General features: G+C 32.6%; 2 protein-coding genes across 3 annotated transcripts in view; both read left to right on the forward strand.

Annotated features, from left to right (window-relative positions):
- Window positions 1–2,156: 2,156 nt before the first annotated feature.
- LOC115888307 (exosome complex component CSL4) lies at window positions 2,157–3,159 on the forward strand. 2 transcript variants are annotated; one of them, XM_030907991.1, is made up of 4 exons: window positions 2,157–2,247; window positions 2,304–2,563; window positions 2,672–2,845; window positions 2,896–3,159. In XM_030907991.1, the coding sequence occupies exons 2-4, from the start codon at window positions 2,342–2,344 to the stop codon at window positions 3,112–3,114; spliced, it is 615 nt and encodes a 204-aa protein (XP_030763851.1). In that variant the 5' UTR covers window positions 2,157–2,247; window positions 2,304–2,341; the 3' UTR covers window positions 3,115–3,159. The 2 variants fall into 2 exon arrangements, with proteins under 2 accessions (XP_030763851.1, XP_030763852.1); XM_030907992.1 differs by having other exon boundaries at window positions 2,164–2,244.
- Window positions 3,160–5,083: 1,924 nt separating this feature from the next.
- LOC115888302 (citron Rho-interacting kinase) overlaps window positions 5,084–20,221 on the forward strand; it is a 31,796-nt gene continuing 16,658 nt past the window's right edge. Inside the window, exons 1-19 of the mRNA XM_030907985.1 lie at window positions 5,084–5,648; window positions 5,722–5,955; window positions 6,013–6,150; window positions 6,210–6,370; window positions 6,427–6,600; window positions 8,448–8,682; window positions 8,738–8,883; window positions 9,134–9,238; window positions 9,298–9,530; window positions 9,986–10,096; window positions 11,066–11,255; window positions 11,399–11,655; window positions 11,980–12,118; window positions 12,237–12,395; window positions 12,460–12,611; window positions 14,915–15,038; window positions 16,573–16,739; window positions 18,089–18,245; window positions 18,296–18,485. Coding sequence (XP_030763845.1) covers window positions 5,378–5,648; window positions 5,722–5,955; window positions 6,013–6,150; window positions 6,210–6,370; window positions 6,427–6,600; window positions 8,448–8,682; window positions 8,738–8,883; window positions 9,134–9,238; window positions 9,298–9,530; window positions 9,986–10,096; window positions 11,066–11,255; window positions 11,399–11,655; window positions 11,980–12,118; window positions 12,237–12,395; window positions 12,460–12,611; window positions 14,915–15,038; window positions 16,573–16,739; window positions 18,089–18,245; window positions 18,296–18,485 — 3,343 coding nt within the window. The 5' untranslated portion in view covers window positions 5,084–5,377. The remainder of the gene's footprint in view (window positions 5,649–5,721; window positions 5,956–6,012; window positions 6,151–6,209; window positions 6,371–6,426; window positions 6,601–8,447; window positions 8,683–8,737; window positions 8,884–9,133; window positions 9,239–9,297; window positions 9,531–9,985; window positions 10,097–11,065; window positions 11,256–11,398; window positions 11,656–11,979; window positions 12,119–12,236; window positions 12,396–12,459; window positions 12,612–14,914; window positions 15,039–16,572; window positions 16,740–18,088; window positions 18,246–18,295; window positions 18,486–20,221) is intronic.

Raw genomic sequence — 20,221 nt, forward strand, 5'->3', positions numbered from 1 at the left:
TGTTTATCTAGATTTCTCAGAGCACTATGAACGCACTCAGCTTGTATGTTTGAAATAATCGTCCAGTTGGCTTCAAAATGATGATCGATGACATTTCCTATATAATTTTACTTTCAAAATTATGATATATATCGTCATTTCTAAGCCATCTATGACGCCATTTTTTCAGTTTTGTTATAATTAATTTTGTCTCTTGATCTACTTGTAACATTATTTTTTAATTTTATTAATTTATTGTGGTGAAATTAATTTCTGTTGTATATTTGATATGATATTAAACATATTTTTAAAAAATGGTGTATTTTTTGTGTTTTTATCTATGTCATAATTAAAAATAAATGAAGAATTAAAATTTTTTATTTTTTTAAACTTCCCGCCATGCGTTACAATCTAGTCCGTAGTTCCTACAAGCGATATTGGGGGCGCTAGTAGCAGTAGACTTGTCAACAGTGTCAAATTTAAACGTCAATTTCACTTTCCAATATTTAGCCAGGCGCTCGCACTTCTACTTGTGTATGTGTTTTGTGATTGAATAGTTTTTCTTAGTGCGGCGTTACACGGTCCGTTTTTGCGGCATCCCGTTTTACAGGATGCCGCAGAAACGGATCGTGGCCTCCAATTATACGATCCTGCAAAAACGGATTGCGTGACCTTCGTGCAGCTACTATGGAACTATGTTCCTTTCAAAATTAAACATTGTTTTATTACTTGAAGCTAACAATTTATTACGAGAGCCGAAATGCCGTAAAACCTGGGTTCATCCTTTTAATTCCGAACGCGAAAGAAGACGAAGATTTGAAAATTTTATTCTAAAATTCGAAAGTACAATGATAAATTCTTTGGCTACTATCGGATGTCTCAAAAATCTTTTGATGTATTGCTTGAAATATTGAGACCCAGCATCACGAAAAAAACACGACAATGAGGATTCACCCATGCTCTTTGTCGTGCATCTTTGTTGGAATATTCAGGGTTTGATTTGTCCCAAGGGGCAGGTAGCCCACGAATTAGCTCGATAAATTGGTCCGTATCAAACATATTTTGCTTTTCGCGATCAAAGCGGCATACCGCAGAAACGTACCGTGCTACAGTTTACATTCAACTGACTGTGTCGTCACCAAGGTTCCCGCATCCCTCATCCCGCAATCCTGCATTGCGGCAGCATGTCGCCGCACATCCCGCAAAAACGGATGGTGTTACATCTGCCATGCCATCTCATGCGATAATTGCCATACCGCAAAACGGGACCCGCAGTCAACGCAAACGGACCGTGTAACGCCGCACTTACATGTCACATGTCAGAAAATGATAAACTGTGATGATAAAACAAAGGTAAATAAAGTGGCAGTGTTGCCAGAACTACGGATTAATCCGTAGATTGACGGATTTCGGATATATTCTACGGACGTACGGATTTTTTTCCAATAATACGGATTTTCAGTTATTGAACAATTTAACATAATATTATATGTTTAAAAAAGAACAGCGTCACAGTTGCCTTGGAAATGAAGATCACTGTTATTTCATATGTAAAATGATATGGTAAATGTTCATTTCCAAGCCTACTAAACGACTTTTATCATACGAAATATGTAGTAGAATATTTGCAAATTAAAAATTTTATCTATTACCATCGATTAATTGACAATACTAATCATACAAAGAAGTAATAACTGATATATTATTTGCCTGTCGGATCATATTTTTGTAATAATAAAAAATTGTATTGGTTTGCAATACTTGTTTGTCTCATCTATTCTTGTCCATGTAATACTACGTAGCTATACGTAGATATTGAGAAGAAGTAATGTTTTGTCATTTTTAAGATGTTTATTTTTGATATTTATTTTATGTTTAACATGAATTAATGATCAATAAAATACAGGGTGTGTCTTAAATAAGTACAAATATTTTCAGGGGTGGTAGATCTCGATAACATATTTTCTCTTACCGTTTTTTTCTGTATTTGCACCCCTATGTATCGTGACCATGTAAGCGTAACCGTATTAGAGATTATGAAATTTTTAAAAAATGATCGATATTAATCATATTTTTATGCGAAAAAACCTCATAGACGTGTTCCTGGGGTCGAAATATACCATCTCTGAAAATATTTGCACTTATTCAAGACTCACTCTGTATAAATACGGATTTTTTTATTCATCTACGGATATTTCGACCAACGAAATACGGATATTACATATTTTCTTTTCATCTGGCAACACTGTAAAGTGGTAAACACAGGTGGTAAATAATCTGTATTTTATTTTAACATATTTATTAATTTATTGTTCTGTTATTAGATGGTTATTCGTTATTATTTGAGAAATTTATTGTGAATATGAAAGAAGATTCTCTAGTATGTCTTCCTGGTCAAAGACTTTCAATATGCGATAAAATCTATACATCGGGGCAAGGAACTTATGAAAGAAAGGGTTATATATATTCCATGTTAGGTGGTGTAGTAGATATTGTTGAAAAAAATGGACTAAAAGTATTGGAAGTTCATAGTAATGGGCAAAATACAGTTATACCTAGTCAAGGAGATATTGTTACAGCAGAAGTAAGTCAGTTCTTTTAAAAGTATAAGATTTACAGGTTATCTACGGGAGGTGAAATTATTTTTTCAACTTTTATATGTTCCATTTTATTATCTAGCTTTGTTTTTTAGGTTTATATAATAACACAGCAACACGCAAAATGTCATATAAAATGTATAGGTAATACTGTTCTTAAAAGTTCTTTTAGAGCTATTATTAGAAAGGAGTATGTGAGAGTGACAGAAAAAGACAAGGTTGAAATATATAAAAGTTTTAGACCTGGGGATATAATATTAGCCAGAGTGGTAAATAGATAAATTAATATAAAATTCTTATAAAATATTTCATGTTTCAGCTTCCAATAACAGAGGCTCATTCCTACCAATTATCTACGGCTGAGAATGAATTAGGAGTTGTTATAGCTCATAGTGAACATGGATATCCAATGATTCCAGTAAGTTGGACTGAAATGCAGTGTCCGAAAACCTTAGTTAAAGAACCAAGAAAAGTAGCTAAAGTTGTTCCTGAAAATATGACTACAGATATATTAAGTGTTTTGCAAAATAATGTTTAAGTATTTTAATTAACATATAATTTTCTAATATACTTTTGAAGTTTTGCTAATTGTCTCTGAACCTCAAGAAGCCTGGCTCTGTTTTGATTTATGTCTTTGCCCTTATTTTGCATATACATATTTCTTAAGAACGGCTTAAGCGTTCGTAGTATTTCTATAATGGCGCACTCAGACGACTCGAGGTCCTGGCAAATTAGTACATATGCTTATAGTAGCGTCCCCCAGTAACGCAGACTTTGACGACTTGTGTACTTGGCAAACATTTGTTATTGGTATACAGGGTCCGGCGGTGCGTCGGGCATTATACAAAATTTCTAAGTTGTTTATTATAGGAGCTACGACTCACTATCGCCGAACGTATGCCAATAAAAAATGTTTGCCAAGTACACAAGTCGTCAGAGTCCACCCATAAAACGATTTTTAATGTATAATCATAAGAACAATGAGTTTCTTGTTTCTTTTTACCCAACAAACTATTGCTGATTACTGTTCTCCATTCGCGAACTTCAAGTTTCAGTGCTTTACGCCCTGGGCTACTCAGAACGGTTCTGAAAGGAGCTGTGCCCGATAGCCTGGTGCCTCCATATGGCGCGGAACAGTTCTGAACTTTATGACTCAATTGAATGGAGTGAGAGTATCGCGTTCTTGAACAGTTCAGAGCTGCACAACTGCGTGAATTACTGTCATCCATTCACACAGTTGTGCAGCTCTGAACTCTTCAAGAACGCGATACTCTCACTCCAATCGAGTCATAAAGTTCAGAACTATTCCGCGCCATATGGAGGCACCAGGCTATCGCACACAGTTCCTTTCAGAACCGTTCTGAGTAGTCTAAGGCGTAAAGCTCAAAACTCTGGAACTTGAAATTCGCGAATGGAGGACAGTAAATGGGCGCGTTCAGGGACAGTCAGCGGCTGAGTGGCTGAGTAAGCAAATTACTGTCATCCATTCACGCAGTTGTGCAGCTCTGAACTGTTCAAGAACGCGATACTCTCACACTCTCACTCCAATCGAGTCATAAAGTTCAGAACTATTCCGTGCAATATGGAGGCACCAGGCTATCGCGCACAGCTCCTTTCAGAACCGTTCTGAGTAGCCCAGGGCGTAAAGCTCAAAGCTCTGGAACTTGAAATTCGCGAATGGAGGACAGTAAATGGGCACGTTCAGGGACAGTCAGCGGATGAGTGGCTGATTAGTAAGCGATTTCCCTAAACTGTTTCTTTTCACACACAAAAATAGTTAGCCGCTTAGCAAAAGTCTCAGCCCATTGTATTTGACTAAGAGTGGGTCCCATAGGGGACCCTCCACTGAGACCGCGAGGGCCTATTTTGGCAGCCCATAGTCTCGTGTTTTGTGGTCTCAGCGGTCGATCAGCCGCTGTGTTCCCTGAACGCGCACATTTGCTGTCCTCCATTTACGCAGTTGTGCAGCTCTGAACTGTTCAAGAACGCGATACTCTCACTCCATTCCATTGCTGTCCTCCATTCGCGAATTTCAGGTTCCAGAGCTTTACGCCCTGGGCTACTCGAGAACGGTTCTGAAAGGACCTATGCGCGAGGAGTGAGCTTGGAGTGAGAATATCGCGTTCTTGAACATGTCAGAGCTGCACAACTGCGTGAATGGAATACAGTAAATTGAGTCATAAAGTTCAGAACTGTTCCGCGCCATATGAAGGCACCAGGCTATCACACAAAGCTCTTTTTTACCCAGAACCGTTATCGAGTAGCTCAGGGTTGCTCAGGGCGTAAAGCTCTGAAACTTAAGTTCGCGAATGGAGGACAGCAATTGTTGTTTAACGTTCAAACCATAAAGTAAGTTCAAACCTTAGATCTTAAGTTCAAATGTAAGAAAGTAAATCATAAGACATCTATTTTTTAAATCTAAAAAATTATTTTTTACTTACCCATCCTTGGTTTGCAGGATTTTATTTTGTTATATTAATCCTAGTCAATGGTCTGATGGCTGAACTGATTGTCAAACCATTTTGAAATAACCAATTACATTTAGGAATCGTTTCGTTGACAGTTGACATCGTTCTCTGGTTCTATTTAAAACTTGCCAACGAACGTGATGTTAACTGCCAAACAAAAATATTTGTGGTAGAATTTTAGTTTGTAGTATTTAGTGTGGTATTTAGTTTGAAATAATGAGTGTTATATGTGAATACGTATTATTTTATGGCCAATTTAAATAAATTGCGAGCAAGTGTGTGTTTTAAAGTCGTATAGTATTTAATTTAACGTAATAATAAAACGTTATAAAAATGGAAACATCAAAAGAGCCTATTAGTGTTAGAATATCACGGTTGAATAAGAATATTATTGCAAGACCTGAATGCTCAAGCAAAGTATCTTTACTTAATAGGGAATGTCTATTAGATGCTTTACAAATACTATATGATGAATGTTCTGCAGAATATTTGCAAAAACAAGACCAAAATGTTGCTGATTTTGTTAAAAAGTATGGAACCCCCATGAAGGAAATAAAAAAATTACGCGTTAACATAAGCGATTTTGAAATTAAACATATTATAGGTAAATTTTATAACCATCAGATTTATATTATTAGTTTTGAACTATTTTATATGTAAATCTTCTTTATTCATAGGATGTGGTCATTTTGGTGAAGTACATGTTGTGAAGGAAAAACAAACAGGTGATATTTATGCTATGAAGACAATTAGAAAGTTTGATAATGAAACCCAAAAGATATCGTTCAAAGAGGAAAGGAATATTATGGCATTTTCAACTTCTCAGTGGTTAACAAGTTTGCAGTATGCATTTCAGGATAGTTCATATTTGTTTTTTGTTATGGATTATCATCCCGGAGGCGACTTGTTAGGTGATAATTATTGTTATTTTATTTGTTAGCAAAACAGTACAGTACATTATTTTTTAGGACTTCTTTATAGACAAGGGGGTACACTGCCAGAGAGTGCTGCAATTTTTTATTTAGCAGAGTTAATTTTAGCATTAGATGATCTTCATAATATGGGATATGTACATAGAGACGTTAAGCCAGATAATATTTTATTAGGTACATTTAATAATATAAATTTAAGAACTTTTTAATATTTATCTTTTGTATAATAATAGATCGTTGTGGTCATCTAAAGCTAGCTGACTTTGGATCAGCCGCAAAGTTAGATAAAAATGGTTTGGTTAAATTAGGTCCACCGGTAGGAACACCTGATTATATTGCTCCAGAAGTACTACAGTGCCTTGAAAATAAAAATGAAAAAGGATCAAGCTATGGAGTAAGCTTGGGCTTTTACTGTTTATAAACTATTTTAATAATTTAATATTTTTGTAGATTAGCTGTGATTTTTGGTCAGTTGGCATATTAGCTTACGAAATTACTATTGGATGTCCTCCATTTCAAGGTCAAAACACTCCTACTTTGTACTCAAAAATTATGAATTCTTCAAAAAACTTAAAATTTCCACCAGATGCACTTTTGAGTCAGGCATATATAGATTTTATTAAGGTACACTATGGTTAATTTGCTTTTTTAATTTTAATTTGAATCAGCTTTTATGGGAATGAAGAACTATCTTAAAGAGAAAATCAAAAGTTTGTTTTTTTTTTAATGACTCCATACACTATCTTTTTTTTTTAAATTTAGACGCGGCACAGCAATAGTGCGTCGAATATCGGTAGCTTCTATAATAATTTTTTTTTGTTTAAGTGCAATCCTAAATATATGTTTGGTTTGGTTTGGTTACATATTCTCTCTGGAGGAAAGGAAACTAAAAAACCATCCCGATCCACTCACACTTTTTTGAGTCGCCATGTAGAAGTTAGAATATTTTCCTGAAATACATCCTAATACATACTTTAGGTTACTAACGGTTAGGCTGTACTAAAATTTCCTAAGTTTTGTATTATAGGAGCTACAGATGCTCAATGCTCTATTGCCGGACCCTGTATAGATTTGACATACAGGGTGTGAATTTGCATGCTTTATAAATATACATCTATTTCTACAAAGCATTCATTTCTTCAACGATAGGCTTATCTAGGATTTTTACTCATTTTTATCTGTAAAATATGCTGCTGAAAGTTCCCGAATACAATTTGGACCACCCTGTATATTTCACATTGAGGAAATTCAGATTCCCTGCCATCTTCCATTAATTTGAGTGGACCCTTTTCATTACAAATCCCTTTGATCGTTTTCCGAATGTCCTCATGCATAAAAAACCTATTACAAAGAACTTCCCAACTTCGATTAATCTGACATAAAAGGGCCCATTCAAAACTTCCAAAAGAAGAATAACCGTAACCACAATCTTTTTTCTAACAAATGGTTCGACTTATTCATGCTTACTGCTTGTAGAAATAGAAGCTATGTAGCTTGCATTCTTCTCATTTTTACTGTAGATTGTTACGTTTTTCATGGGGTTCTGTGTGGATAATTGGATAAACAAAAAAAGAACACTAGCACTATTTACAACTTAAAAACTAATATTTATTGGTGTCTGAGTTTTTCGAGATGAGAAATTTGATTTTGATGTCAATATTACTCCTACTTGTAGAGGGCGCCACCTACATATTTTTAACTGGTTTGAAGAGTAATAACTTTTCTTCTGTACCTTTATAAAACTATTGAGTAAAAAAATATACCCTTATAAAACTAGGCACATCATTATAATTTTAAAAGATGTTCATAAAACGATGTTTAAAAAAAGTATACCATTAATATTGCAAATTATATTTTATCATCTCATAGTATGTCTATTTAATTTTTTGATTATGTAATGAGCACTTTGTTTACTCACTTGTTTCGTCGAACTGCTTGAATTCATGTTTGCTTTTGATCAAATCGGTGTGAGAAACTATGAAGTTATAAAATGTTGTTTCAGGAGAGTCGAATATTCGGGAAAGTTGAGTTATTGAATGTGATTGCACCCAACAACGCCCTGATTACGCTCTCCTTTACGTGTTAACATTTTTTCGGCAATTTTATTAACATTAGAAATTGTCACAACACAACACGACGCCTATTTCGAATTCTTTTTCACAAAAAACAATTTCTTTTTTTCTTTTCAAACCTCGTACCAGAGTGTTTTATAGTTTCAATAACTGCACTATCAAAAAAAGAAAATACTTAAATATTATGAATTGTAAATCACGAGATTGAAAAATTGCGATCAACACGACGGCGCGCGGCGGCGTGAACTATATATTGATAATATCAGATTTTTTCCGCTGAAGCGCTGCGGTCGGAATTTGTTGAAATCAACTGAAATGCACCAAGCCTATAATAATATGTCTGGCTATTTTAAAGCTAAGCAAAAAAAATAGCGTGTTAAATTTAATTAATTTTTTTAGAGACTTGTTACTAATTCCGAAACTAGACTTAAAGGGAAAGAAATAAAAAATCACAATTTATTTAAAAGTACAAATTTTGATTCTTTGCACGATCAAGTTCCTCCGTTTGTTCCCAAAATAAAATCTTTTGAGGATACCAGCAATTTTAGCGATGTGGCAAGCAAAAAGAGGAACCCTAGTATGGAAAACTTTAAAAAGAGGTCTCATTTTTCCGGTCGAAACTTTCCATTTCTTGGTAAAATCTTAATATTTTACTGTAAAGATATATTTATTATATGTATTTTATTTAGGATTTACTTTCACTCACGATCCATATATCCCAAATGATTCAATTCATCACAGAGATTTCACTAACTCTAACGAAAACATGAAAATAGAACTGGATGCATTAAGAATGAAGGTATCTAAAAGTGGAGATTTTAACCAAGAAAAAGAGGTAGGGATATACTAACTAAAAATTAATTAATTAAAGCGAGGGTCACAGCGTTCTGAAAATGCTCCGTTACATGTTCCTATTTAAGAATCTTTACAATATTTTTTTTATAATATATTTTTTATATTATTGGGATTTTGGTTCTAGGTATTGTTTTGGTTCTTAGGTATTGAAACCCCGTGCTCTATTAGAACATTGGATCATCAATGTTTCTGTTTTTAAATATATATTTTCTTTCAAAATTATTTTTTAGAATCTTGAAAGAAAACTTGAAGAAAAATCTAGGAAATTAGAGAGTATCGAGGCCTTAAGAGACAAGCTGGAAAAAGATTTGGCCAGCAATATTGCCGAACGCACTGTAATATATATATTATTCATAAAAATGTATTCATAATTAATTAATAATTTAATACATAGGCTCTTAAAAGGACGTTGGAATTGGAGCGTAAAGAAAGATTAGCCTTAGAGAAAGAAGCGGTGGATCTGATCAGAGGTGCAAAAGAGAAATGGGAGATTTCAGAAAAAACTATAACTAACGCCCTTAATCTAGAAATTGCACACCAAAAAGAAACGATTTTACATCTTACCGAGACAAATAAAACTTTAGAAGAACAACTTCAGCGCGCTTTAAAAACGGAACATAAAAATAGGTAACAAATCGTTTTTTTTTGTTTTCAAAATTTTTACTTAAGAATAATTCTAGATCTCTCCAAAAAAATCCTTTATGGGTATTTCGCCACTGCACTGCAAGAAAAATCTACAAAATAAAATAGTTATAATAATAATAGTCATAATAGTTTGAATTTAAATATTTTAAATAGTTTTTTTTTCTTTATTCTTTGTATTTTTTTGCTTCTGACGACGGAAAGAGATAGACTTTCCGAAACGTTAAGCATTTTTTTCTTTGTTAGGCAAATTTTTATTACTGTAAACATAACTTCTGACAAGCAGTGTCCGTTTAGGTTTAACGCAGAAGTGTTTACAAAAAAATAACTATTTTATTTTGTAGATTTTTCTTGCAGTGCAGTGGCGAAATGCCCATAAAGGATTTTTTTTGGAGAGATGAATCCGCTACATAGGTATAGACATTTTTTAATAATTCTAGAATGTCACTGGAAGTCGTTCAAGATTTAAGTAGGAGAAGCGTAGTTAGCCTTGAAAATAGGCTTGAAAAAATTACTTTTGAAACGCAGGAAAGCTTAACAGAATTGCAAAGGTTTGATATGTATACCAATATAATTGAAAAATAAACGGCATCGGAGTTGGCTGTGAAAATAAACGCTGTTATTTTATACGTAAAATTATGTGGTGAATATTATCAATTGTCAGTTCCAAGCCAACCTGACGGGTTTTTTTCTATTATATATGGTATTTTCGGTGCAGTAAAGCTTGATTTTCATGCATCAGCCCGTCAACGGAGAAAGATCGTACGATAACAGACGTTTTGACACTTTTTTGACAAATTTAATCTAACTTTAATAAAAATATAATAGTACAAGAGCTAGAAAACCGTCGAGAAAACGAGAATTTTAATAAAGCTGGTTCTTTAATGCTATGCTCTCCTGACCAAAGAGCGGGCCGTCCGGCTGCCGCTAGAAACTGCGGTTTACTACTGCGCATCATATTTGTACAGGGTATCCCATTTCGTGTGTTTTATGGGATTTCTCGTTTATGAGTAAAGATACAATGATGCGATTTTCACATTACTTTGGTATTTTTTTATGAATCTAAATATGCTACACATAGGTTTGTCCTAGTCTCCTTAGTTTCACAAATACAGAGCGAATTTGTGATGCGCAGTAGTGAACGGGTGTTGAATACAGATATGATGCGCAGTAGTGAACGCAACGTCTACCGGCAGCCAGACGGTCCGCATTCTGTTCAGGAGAGCATAGCAAAAAAGAACCAAGCTTTCTTAAAATTCTCTCTCGAAAAGATTGCTAGCTCTTAGACTATAAGTAAAACAGCCAGATCGTTATAGAATGAAAATATAAAATGAGACCAATCACAAGCAAATCGTACATCCGATGAACAGAGGCATGAAAATGCAATTATTTTAAAAAGTACGCAATTTTCTGACCAGTCGAAGTCTTTAAATTCAATCAGTAAAATTAATATTGTATCGTCGGATAACGGATGCATGATAATCAAGCTTTACCCATATAAGTTACATTTTTTTCCATAGTAAGTTGGTGGGAGAAATGCATAATAAGGCGTTACTAGAAAATCAGATCGCTAATCTTGAAGAAATTAATACTGATTTGAAAGATAAATTGAAGGATTATGAGAAAAATTACAATAAACTCAACGCTCAGGTTAACGAAGCAGAAACTATAATTAAGGAATTAAGTAATCACGTAAATAAATTGGAAAAGGTGTGTTTAATTTGGACAGTATAGAGGATGTAAATGAATCAAGGGAAAATATTAAAAAAATAAGGGAGTTTTTTCTATAAAAAATTTTAATAATACTTAATAGATACAAGTATTTGAAAATTAACAGTTATATTTTATTCTAGGACGTCGAACAAAACGAAATGTTTAAATCAGAGATTAAAAAATTACAAAAACAAATCAAGGATGATCAAAAAATAATTAGGGATGTGCAAAACAAAAATGAATCCCTCCAAAAGCAGAACGAAACTATTCATCAGTACAAAACTGAGATAGAGGAATTGAAACAAAATATTGTTAAGTTGAACAATGATAAAAAAGTTAGTGAACTGGAAGAACAGATACAACAAGAAAGAGAGAAGTCAGAAGATTTAAAGAAAAAGTATATTTTTAATTACTTATATTCTTTAAATAATATTATGGTTATTTAAATATCCAATAAATTTGACAGATTGTTATAGCTTTCTTCAAAAGACTTCTGGGTATTTCGCCAATAATTAAAGAAAGTCTACAAAATAAAATATTTTTTTTAAACACCACTACGTTGATCCAACAGAGAACAATACCTTGTTATAGGTTGTTTGACTATTGGACAGTGACACTTGTCTTATATTTTATTTCAAAATTAGATAAAACTTTCTGTCACTTTTTGGAAATCCTCTGTAGAAATCGTCCCGTCACATTACCAATTTTTTTTATTTTTAAGATTGGCAGAAATGGAATGTTCTAATGTGAAACCTCAGGAACTAAGGGAGAAGCAATTGCAATTCTGGAAACTGGAGAAGGAACTTTCGAATTTCAAAATTGATAAGAGAATTCTAGAAAGGGAATTGAAAACAGCTCAGGTATGCAATAAAAAGATAATATATGGCAGATTATGTGTTATGTAGTATAAGGAATAAGGCTATTTGCATTTACATATTAAAAATTTGATATTTAACAGAACTAATTATTATTCTTTAGGCTGAAATTAAACAGCTGAACGAAAAAAATTTAGAATGGGAAGCTAAATTCAATGAGTATAAAAAATGCCAAGAATCAGCTTTACTTGAGATCGCAAGTATTAATGAGAGCATTTCTATAGAACTGATGAAGTACAAAGAAACTAATATAAGTTTACAGGTAACACAATCTATATTATTTAATTATTGGTCATTTTATATATTTATAACTGAATGTATTTTAGGAACAATTGAAGTATGAAAAAGACAAGACTGAAACAGAAAGAGCTTTTATAAACGAATTGAAGAACATTATAAAAGAAAAAGAGGAAAAAATAAACACAGTTGAGAATAATTTGAAGGTTCTTAATGATGATATGAAAACGTTGGAAGCAAGGTAATAATATATATAAAGTTTAATACCATTATAATAATATCGGTAGATATATAAAATGAACGATGTACTTAAACAGCCGTTAAACGGTAGCCTACTAAAATGCCGTTAATAGATATTGTGACGTCGTTCATGTCGGCGGAAAGTAATGCCTAGCTATAAGCATTATGCAAGAGTACCTGTGGCTCCGTGGCTGAGGCTATCGCTTCGTGAGCGAATGGTCCGTGGTTCAAATCTTACGCCGACCAAGACGACGTGATCTTATTGCATTGGTTTCACTCTTTTTGGTTGGATTGGTTTAGTCATTTGGCGGGTTGGTTATCGTGGTTATTTGGAGGGTGTTAAGTCATTGGTTAGTTGGTTATTTGGTGGGGTTGGTTGGTTTTAACTAATCTTTGTTACTAATTTAGATTTGTTTTTTATATTTTTTATCAGTGTCGAGGTTAGTTGCGTTTGTTAAGTTGGTTATTTGGTGGGGTGGATAGCGTTGGATAGTCCATATAAAATTCCTATATTTCATAAAGCCGTCAAGTGCGTCACATCAACAACGTCATACCTATTAACGGCATTTTAGTAAGCTACCGTTTAACGGCAGTTTAAGTACAGCCTAAAATGAATGAAGAATGAAGTGACATAAAAATTATTTGAGTATCAATCATAGATAAAGGAAATAAATTTAGATTGGAATGCCCGTCAAAATGTTGGGTCACGAAATTGTTTTGGGTCGCGACCGTTGAACGCGATCTGACGTTACTGTAGCGGTTGCTAAGAACAACCGCAAACAAAAACAGAAATAATTCTCTCTTGTCCATATCTCTTGTCAAAGTCAGACTCTTCAAAAATTATAAAATCTTTCAAAATCTAAACTGCTCTCATTGAAAAAATTCCAAAAAGTGTTTAAAGCGTCCATTTTCAAAGTAATTATTGCTATCTTGTAAGGTTAATTTAAGTTTTATTTACTCAAACCCGTGATAATTGTGAAAAAGTGGTATTAAACACCTATAAAGCTGTGCTGTGAACTGCAAAAACCATTGTGGATCGTGGCATAACGTCGGTTTCCAATGTTTCATAGGTATTTCATACATGTCCTTATATAAAATAAAGTTTCTTGTATGCAACACACTGTATTTTATTTATAAAATTAAAAGAATAGATTGTATAGAATATTTGGCGATATAATTCCGGAAAAAGCCGAACTGCTCCGAAATTTTCAAAAGCTTTGGGTCGCGACCGTTGCAAGGATAGCGCCAAATAGTGTTTACATGGTCCTTATAGGCACTTTCCAATCTAAACTTGTTTTATTTATTTATGGTATCAATAAAAGTTAAGTTTAACTCTTAAACAATCTTTTGTGATATTAATCTGAATTTATATTTGTCAGTGTGTGCGCATTCTAACCCTATTTTTTGTAATGCACGTGCTCTGTTAGGCTCTTTATTATATATATGTAAGTTTGGTTTGGCTGAAACTTGGAATGTAGTATGTTTTCATGATATTTTGACGACATTTCGTGCACTATGAAACCCCATGATCAATGGCGAACAAATCGTCCAATTGAAATTTGGTATATCGATAGATTGGACTAAGGCCAACTTGTCTGTATTTTGTCAAAAATTGATGTCTGATCGCGACCAAATTTGATGGGTAGACTATGTGGGCGACAGTGTACACGGTTTCACCCTGCAAAGTTGGATACGACGTTTCGTTTAGATCTTCACCAGGGTGGGACCACAGATTAGGTATACTATAAGTATACAGATAAAAATCTTGTCCCTAATTCGTGGTACGAAAATTGTTTTTTATGATAATGAGCAAACGAGTAAAATTTCCTGTGCGCAAAAATAAACTCGCGTTTAAACAGCGTAATAACTGGGCCGGTCAGGCGCTGTCCTCAATTTTAGAGGCCATAAGTGGGCGTGCTATGTGCGCAAACTAGTAACCTAACTAGTGCGCGACTCCGAAAATTGGAACCACGAAAAACAATGCTTTTGACCATAATTTTATAATCTGTATAATCTGTGGTGAGACTAAGGGTTTGATATTGAAGAAAAATTTGGGTCGTTTTCAGCATAATTGGGGAGGACGGGCTACAGGATGACGCCCTCGGCGTTTCAAACCGATGCCTCTAAATGGACGAACACATCAGACTTTTTCTTAATTATGGGTCGATTGGAACCAAACTCAGACGGACAGACAAACAGACAGACAGAGAGACCGAAGTTAGAAGTTTCACTTCAAATATGCGCGCACACAATTTTTTTTATATTTTAACATATTTTTGTGTACTATAATTTTTTTTAAACCAGGTTCAAAAAGCAGGAACTGGACAAAGTTAAAATGAATGAATTAATTGAAGAATTACAAAAGGAAAAGAAACAGTTCAACAACGAATCCGAGCAAAGCAAAAGGGAAATCAAAAATATTAATCTGGTAAATAGTATTTTTAATATCATAACATATCTTTATGTTTTCAATGAATTGGCAAATCTTTACCCAAAAAGTTTAAACCTGTGTTATTTAAAAGCCTTTGTGTTCCGTTTATTTCGTTATTTATTACTGAAACAATATCAAATAATTTCAAAAATTTTGAAGTACATATACAGGGTGGTCCGAATTGTATTCGGGAAACTTAGGTAGCATATTCTACCGATAAAAATAAGTAAAAAAGTTCATATAAATGTATATCCTAAAATGCTTAGTTTCGGAGATACAGGTTGTAAAAGTTTTATTTTTATTTCGAATTTTTTCAAATAATGTCTGAAGTAACGTCGATATTTGGTGTCTCGGAGTTTTTTGACATGGAAAATTTGAATTTCATGTCAATATGACTCCTACTTGCGAAAAGCGCTACCTACATATTTGTTAGCAGGTTTGAAGAGTAATAACTTTTTGTCCGATCTGATTAAAAAAATATACATTTTCGCCGTTTTTTACGTAAAAAAGGTCCCTTGAGAAAAATCGCTACGAGTAATGTTTCTGGAGATATTTGAAAAACTGAAATAATCAACATGTCATCATTGACATAAATTATACATGTTAACTATAGATAGTTATCAGACTTAGATAATAAATTTTATTTTTTTTTGTGCTAAAGGTTCAATAGAAACTGTTTTACCATGATATTTTCGAAGAAAAATATATAATTAATTTAAAAAAATAAATATATTATCATTTCAGTCTCTACTGATCTATTCAACGTGTTTATTTTTTGTCAATAATGACATGTATTGACTATTTGCATTCTAAATATCTTAAGAACGGTTGCTTGTAGCGATTTTTGCCAAGAGATCTTTTTTACGTAAGAAATGATGGAAATGTATATTTTTTCTCTCGGTAGTTTTCTACAGGTATAAACGAAAAATTATTACTCTTCAAAACAGTTAAAAAACATGTAGGTGGTGCCCCCTATAAGTAGGAGCTATATTGACATCGAAATAAAATTTCTCATGTCAAAAAACACGCAGAGACTAATTTTTATCCAAATATCGACATTAGTTAGGTTAGAGAAAAAATTGAAATAAAAATGAATGAAGTGAAATTGTACACCCTGTATTTCCGAAACGAAGCATTTTTGTATATAAATTTATACGGACTTTTTTACTTATTTTTATCTGCAAAATATGCTGCCGAAGTTTTCCGATTACAATTCGGACCACCCTGTATATTAATTTATAAAAAAATAGTTTTTATTAATTTTGAATTAAATAATTAAATGAACTCTATTTTCTATTCACATTAGGTAAACTTTTAAATTAAATTCCTACATATGTATGTCGAAAATTCAGCTGAGAGAAATAAGTAAACACAGAGGAGTTCTAAAATATTTCTTGGTATAATAGTCATGATTTTATTATGGCTTCTTTATTTTTACTTACTTTTATGAAAAACACAGTATGATACTACTTATAATTAAGACTTACTTCAGAGAAATACCTTTATTATAGCTTTGTCATGCATTTTTTAGAACATTAACGCATTACGTGAAGCGTGCGTCTTGTTAGAGAATCAAGTTGTTGAGTACGAAAAACTTTTAAATTCTGCCAAGGACAGAGAGCTAGAATTAAAATCTAATACTGAAAAACTTATTGCTGATATATGCCAGTCTAGATTAGAGACTCAGGAAGCAAAAAAGTAATATATTTGAATATATCCCAAACTACACTCAGATGCAAAAAAACGCAACGGAGAAAATTTTGGGCAAATTTAAAGTGTTATATTTTTGTTATTTTTAGCCCTATTTTCATTAATTTTTTAGCAAGCTGTATATAACTATATCAACTTTAATTCGTAAACTCAGTTTTTTATTAACTTTAGTATTTGGCATATTATACAGGGCTAATCGGGGGGTTGTTTTTTTACCCTAACTTTGACACACCCTGTGCAATAATTTTGTAAGCAAATTTTCCTAAAATATAATTTTACGGTCAGAACCATGTTTTCTGAGCATTTTGTTTTTTGGATCATGTCAATACATGCCTTGGTTAATTTTTAAGAGCGAAATGAACTTGCCACTAAGAATTTGAAATTTTTTCAATTATAATTTCTTTTTGAATTTTTTTTTTCAATATGACAAGGGGGCTGTGGTGATTATTGTGAACTATATACTACTATGAACTGCCCATCATATTCGACGTTTGGGAAATGCTTGGCAGGAGGGTTAGAGGTCACGAAGCGGTAACAGCTTCATTAAATGAACTTCGCTTGGTTCTTAAAGAAGAATGGGAAAGCATAGCACAATATGATATTTGCAGTCTCACTGACAGTATGAACGGACGTATACAGGCAGTTATAGCAGCCAGGGGAGGCAATACAAAGTATTTTGGTTATTTTTTACAATTTTTTTTTCTGTTTGTATACTACAGTATTAGAGATGTTTTCCTTAATATCGTTAGTTCTGTTATCGTTATTAATGTTTATTAAAACAAGGACTCTATAGTTAGTCTTTAATGTTTTTTTTTTAATTTAGTATATAGAGTATCCGATGTAGCGTAATATTATGACGTTACAATAGTCACCAAAACCATCTCGTCATATTAAAAAATTACTACTCAATTATCATTACTTAAAAAAGTAATGATAATTGAGTAATAATTGAGGTTCATTTTGCTCTTAAAAATTAACCAAAACATGTATTGACATGATCCAAAAAAACTAAATGCTCAGGAGACATGGTTCTTACCGTAAAATTATATTTTAGGAAAATTTACACACGAAATTATTGCACAGGGTGTTTTAAAGTTAGGATAAAAAACAACCCCTCGATTAACCCTGTATAATATGCCAGTTACTAGAGTTTATACAAAAAACTGAGTTTACGAATTAAAGCTGATATAATTATAATATACAGTTTGCTAAAATATTCATGAAAATAGGGCTAAAAATAACAAAAATATGACACTTTAACTTTGACCAAAAATTTCTTCGTTGCGTTTTTTTTTGCATCTGAGTGTATATACTTAAACACCCGATTTTTCTTTTAGGCAAGTTAATGAACAAAAATCACTGAAAGCTGTTGTTGAACAAAAAGTAAAAAGATTGGAAGAAGATAAAAAGTGTTTAGAAAACGAATGCAACGATTATAAAATGCAATGTATGGATTACAAAACATTTTCCTCTAGTTTGTCAGAACAATTAATGGTAGAAAAGTTTAAACTAATTTTTGCATTAATATTAGCATTTTTGTTTAGATTTCAGAAGAGAAGCTTAGTAATTATGAAGTTGAAATAAAATCGCTTGAACGGCAAATTGAGAAGTTGGGTTCAGAAAATAAGGCTTTGAAGGAAGAAATATCAGATTGTTTAACTAACATGAGTACATTAAAAGAATCTAATTACAGATTAAAATATCATTTAGACGATTTAAAGAAAGACATTGAAGGTAAATAAATAACAGTATTTTTAAATTTTCAAATATTTTTAATCTTCAAGAAGTATTATTTTTAACATTGGAAATGTTTATGTTCGTATATGCGGGCCAAATTTCGCGTTTTCTTTCAAGGTCGTCAGCAACGGTGTCGCACTAGCCGTACAGTCGACCAAATTAAAGCATCAAAACTTTGTCGCGTGATGCCTAATTTAGGTGAAATGGCCTGACAGCAGGAAACTCTCGGCGATATACGAGGTTTAATTTTGTTAGTCCCTACGATATTACTTGACGACTATGCTACGGGGGGCGATAATAAAATTGAATAGATTGATATTGATATTTGCAAGGGTTAAAAAAAACAGTACTATTTTCCTAATTTTTGATTTGGATTTTGACAACTATTTATGTTGTTTGTAATGAAACGATATTTTTATTTAGGTATTGATATATTTCAGAAAGGATTTAAGGATTAAAAGATATAATATATTTACTTAATTTCAAGGTATCTGCATGAAAAATCAAGGCTATTTTTATAAGGTGTTATAAAAGAGATTATGGATATTTAAATATTTAAACTAACCTAAAATAAAACAAAATAACGTTGAACTACCCTCTATTAATTGTTTTTTTTAATTATGTTTATTTTTTCTTCTAATCATTATTAGTTATTATTATTAAGAATGGTGTTTTTTTATATCAAGTTTAGCTGCAAATATATAACGTTAATTATGTTTTATATGTGATGTTATCATTTCCAATGTCTCTGATGGTTGCAGTGATTGCGAAATCTGTGAGTTTTTTAATCTTAAATATGATTCATAAAATCAATATCAAACCCAAAAGTGAGGCCCACGACATGTCGTTCTAGGCAGCCCCCAGAAAATTGTTTAATTTTGACTAAATTAAGACTCTTTACTAAATATTAATTTTTATTTGCTTTTGATGTAGTAAAAATAACTTTTTCTAGTTTTGTTTAGCCAATATTATTTTGTTTTGTTCAAAAAATGTGTGTTTTTATTTTTTTACAAAATTTGTAGATATTTAAGTAATCTAACGGCCAAACCACTATATAATTGTTTCTGATAGCTATTCAGCCATCACCAGACCTTTGTCAAAATTGCTATTCGTTTGAATAATGCTACTTATATATTAATATAAAACAAATGTCTACCTAGGTATTAATCCTTTTTAAGTTTGATCTTGAGTCATCACTTTGAGAAAATGAACAGACTATATAACTTATTATTTTTTCTTAATAATAATAACATTTTTACCGGGTGAGTCTCAAAAATGACTTACCTCAATAACTTTTTTATTTTTTCAGATAAAAAACGAGACTTGGTATGTTAGTATATGACATAAATTAGGATTGATTGACGTATTCAATTGTTTTCGGTCACTTCCTGTTTCACCGGAAATGATTACAACTTTTGATTTTTAAATGACATTCTCGGAATTTTTTTACTTTATTCGATATAAAATGACACTCTGAATAGAATGACATATCATATATTTTTTTCCCAATAAGGGGCCGTCCTCTGCTGGAAACACTGCGACCTGTGAGGCCTATTGTGTTTGTCCCCTTTCTATACCTGCACCCATTCTCCTATCCCTGTGCCCTGCACTAACTTATGCAGTTCCTTGATAGGATAGGAGCATAGTTCCTCTGGTTCTAGCCTAGCTTTTCCAAATAAAAAGTGCCGCTTGCGATCCAAAGCCTCGCAGTGACAAATTATATGCTCCACTGT

The sequence above is a fragment of the Sitophilus oryzae genome, unplaced genomic scaffold (assembly GCF_002938485.1).
Source record: "Sitophilus oryzae breed Bouriz unplaced genomic scaffold, Soryzae_2.0 scaffold_708_pilon_pilon, whole genome shotgun sequence".
In the NCBI taxonomy this organism is placed as follows: Eukaryota; Metazoa; Arthropoda; class Insecta; order Coleoptera; family Curculionidae; genus Sitophilus; species Sitophilus oryzae.